Below are 3,381 nucleotides of genomic sequence, written 5' to 3'. Positions count from 1 at the left end.
TCCCTCCCCCCTCCTGCCTCCCCCTCCTCCGCCAGTCCGGGGTGCTCGGTCACCCCATCTCCCCAGGGACCAGGTACACCCGGGCACAGCGTTTTGGGGGTTGCCCTCCTCCCACGCGGTGACCAGGTCCCCCACCCCCATCCCGGCTGGGACAGACGTGTCCCCCCGCCCCCTCTCCCCCCAAAAAAGTTGAGGTCTGTCGGGAAGCAGCTGAGCAATCTTAGTTTCGAATTGAGAGTCGGGGAGAGAACTGTTCGCAGCAGAGGCAGCGGTTCTCAACCTGTGGGTCGAGAACCTTTCACAGGGGTCGCCTAAGACCATCCCGCATATCAGATATTTACATTAGGATTCACAACAGTAGCAATGTTACAGTTATGAAGTAGCAACGAGAATAATTTTATGGTTGGGTCACAACATGAGGAACTGTATTTAAAGGGCCAGAAGGTTGAGAACCGCTGCTAGGGGATGAGCGCGGTCTGAAAGCGGAAGGCTAGGGCAGTTCCATGTGAAAGTTAAAAGGATTTTCCAACGGAAAGAGGTGGTCATTGTCCCGCCCCCGCTTGCAAGGCACAAAACACATATTCGGTGGAGCCCGAAGGAATTACAGAAAGGAAGCTGAGGACTTTGGGAGAGCGGGTACAGAGGGACTAACAGCTAGCTGGTCCTGTGAAGCCGCCAGCACAGGACGGGAGCCCAGGGAGCATCTGTGGCCTCCTTCCTCCCCCTCCCCCGACCCCACCCCACCCCACCCCTCCCTGTCTCCAATTACTAGTATAAATTGGGAAAACCCAGGTCCAGTGTGGATGGCTTACGCACAATCACACAGCGGACTCTTGGCAGACTCAGGTCTAGTGGCCCTCAACTCCAATTTCTGGGCATGTAAATAACGTTTTACAAACATCCTTTGTGAGCTAAGAAATTCAGCATGATCAGGATTGATATGCTCAGTCTTCATGTACTCTTCCCCAGGTGCTGGCCAGCCTGCCTTCCCAGGCCAGCAGCAGTGCAGCTCGGGAAGGACTCTTGGAAGCCCCAGTTACTTGGACTATAAACCCTGAGTCAATAGGGTTTAGGTAAGTGGGAGGGAGGATGGGCACCTTGGGTGTGGAAAGACCTTGAGCTGAGGAGGTGCTAGTCTGCCAGCCATCACAGGTGTTTAGCTGGCCTATGCAGTGGCGGGGATGGGCCCAGTAAAGGCTTTGGACTTGAGTCCTAGAACTTGATGCTAAGGCAGCAGGGTACAGTGGAGCACTGGAAATGCGCCTGCAGGAGAACCAGCACTGGACCAGGATTAGATTCATGGCAGGTATCTTTGTGAAGCTCCTAGGACTCTAGAAGGCAATCATTTAGAAGAAAAACAAAATTTAAATGTTGCTATTGAAAGGAAGGTTGTGAGAAGGAAGTATTCTAGTTGAGGAAGAGAAAAATCTTTTCTCTGGTTGTATATGAATAATACAAATAGTGCTTATGATGTGCTAAGCACTGGTCTAAGTGCTTAACAAAACAATGTATTTATTTACTCCTCAGAACAAACCCAGGCAATTGTTACTATTTTTATCACCATTTTAGAGATGTAGAGGCTGAGGCACAAAGAGATTGCCCAGTAAGTAGGTCTGTGCTGAGGTGAGTGGCCTGGAAGCAGCAGGTTCCGGTCCCAGTGCCTCTACTTGCGGGTTGTGTTAATTTATCTTCTCTGAGCCCCAGTGTTTTTTGTTTGTTTTGTTTTTCTGTCTCTTAAAAAAGTTAATCCTCACCAGAGGACATTTTTCCATTGATTTTTAGAAAGAGTGGAAGGGAGGGAGAGAGACAGAGAGAGAGAAACATCCATGTGAGAGAGGTATCTCGATTGGTTTCCTCCCACAGGCGCCTGACTGGGGTCATGTGAGAGAGGTATCTCGATTGGTTTCCTCCCGCAGGCGCCTGACTGGGGCCGGGGGTCAAGCCTGCAACCAAGGAACATGCCCTTGACTATCATTGAAACCGAGACCCTTCTAACCACTGGGCCAAACCATCTAGGGCAATCCCCAGTTTTCTTATCTGTGAAATGGGCACTGTAATCTTGTCTGAAACTGAGAACACAGAATGAGCAGGTGCCTTGTGAACTGTGCATTGTAATGGGAAGTATTGTTTAAGTAGGAGTGGGGAGAAGATCCACCAGCAGCTGGCCCAGCTTGGGGGCCTGGACGCCATAGATGTGCAGAGGTGGAGAGTCAGCGATGACACGGTGATGCACCTGGCCACGGCAGACGCGCTTGTGGAAGCCGGGAAAGTCTCAGACTTGGGTCGACTGTACTCCCTCCTTGCTAAGCATTACCAAGACTGCATGGGAGACATGGATGGCCGGGCACCAGGTGAGGGCAGCCAGTGGAGGTCCTGGGCAAGTGGAGAATAAAACAGGCCCAAGGAAGTCATTGCAGTGTTGACACTGAGATTTACATACCAAGGAGACAGTAGTTTTTATAATTGTGATTAAAAAATAGGCACCGCCTAAATGTCCCATAATTTATTTAATTGTGACGATACATTTGTAGCCACTTAAATTATACAGATAAATATTTTCTGGTATGGAAGGATGTTATATATTAAGTGAAAGATAAATAGGTTACAAAACCGGATGTATCTTAAAAACCCACTGGTAATAAAGGATACATGTATATCTCTTGGGAGAAGTCTGGAAGAACATACACAAAGATATTCCTAATTATATCTGTGTAATGGGCGTATTTATAGTTTCTTATTTTCTTTTTGCGCATTTGTATTTTCTAAGTTTTCTGTAATGAACAAATATAAAGAAAACATTTTTTTTTCTTTTTAAAGAAAATGGAAAGTGTCTTGCAGAGACTGCTTTTCTGTTTCCAGGTTTGTTCACAAGTGTTCTTGCCCGTTTGGGACATTGTTGCAGTCACTTGGGTCACCAGGTGGTTTGAATCGCCTTTCCCTAGCCCATCTGACCTACCTCTCCTCCTGTGTTGGTCAGCTTGAGCTGCCATCACAAACTGCCACAGACTGGTGGCTTAAAGAACTTTTATTTCTCACTGTTTCAGAGGCTCGAAGTCTGAGGTCAAGGTGTCAGCAAGTTTGGTTTCTTCTGAGGCCTTTCTCTTTGGCTTGCAGACGACCTCCTTATATCTGTGTCCTCTTTCACGGTGCACATCCCTGGTGTCTCTGTGTGTGAGCAGATTTCTTCTTATTCTCATCAGATTGCATTAGGGCCCACTCTGATGTTCTCATTTCAACTGCCTCATCTCTTTCAAGGTCCAGTCTCTTAATACAGCCACATTTTGAGGTACCAGGGGTTATGGCTTTTACATAGGAATTTTAGAGGACACAATTCAGCTTATGAGCTGATGAGAAGTGCCTCCTGATGAAAATGCTCCCCCT

At 47.9% G+C, this 3,381-nt stretch overlaps 1 protein-coding gene across 3 annotated transcripts in view; it reads left to right on the top strand.

Moving 5' to 3' along the window:
- The first annotated feature begins 50 nt into the window (after nucleotides 1-50).
- The window catches only part of ADPRH (ADP-ribosylarginine hydrolase), a 12,741-nt gene continuing 9,410 nt past the window's right edge, over nucleotides 51-3,381 (top strand). Inside the window, exons 1-2 of one of the 3 annotated variants that reach the window (XM_006755372.2) lie at nucleotides 51-73; nucleotides 970-1,073. Coding sequence is in view for 1 of the 3 variants with exons in the window: in XM_015558504.1 (XP_015413990.1) it covers nucleotides 2,228-2,351 (124 nt within the window). In the remaining 2 variants the exon portion in view is untranslated. The other 2 variants (XM_006755373.2, XM_015558504.1) reach the window with 2 other exon arrangements.

The sequence above is a fragment of the Myotis davidii genome, unplaced genomic scaffold (assembly GCF_000327345.1).
Source record: "Myotis davidii unplaced genomic scaffold, ASM32734v1 scaffold292, whole genome shotgun sequence".
Classification (NCBI taxonomy): Eukaryota; Metazoa; Chordata; class Mammalia; order Chiroptera; family Vespertilionidae; genus Myotis; species Myotis davidii.
Note: the sequence above shows the minus strand (reverse complement) of the source record. Positions and strands in the feature narration are given on the sequence as shown.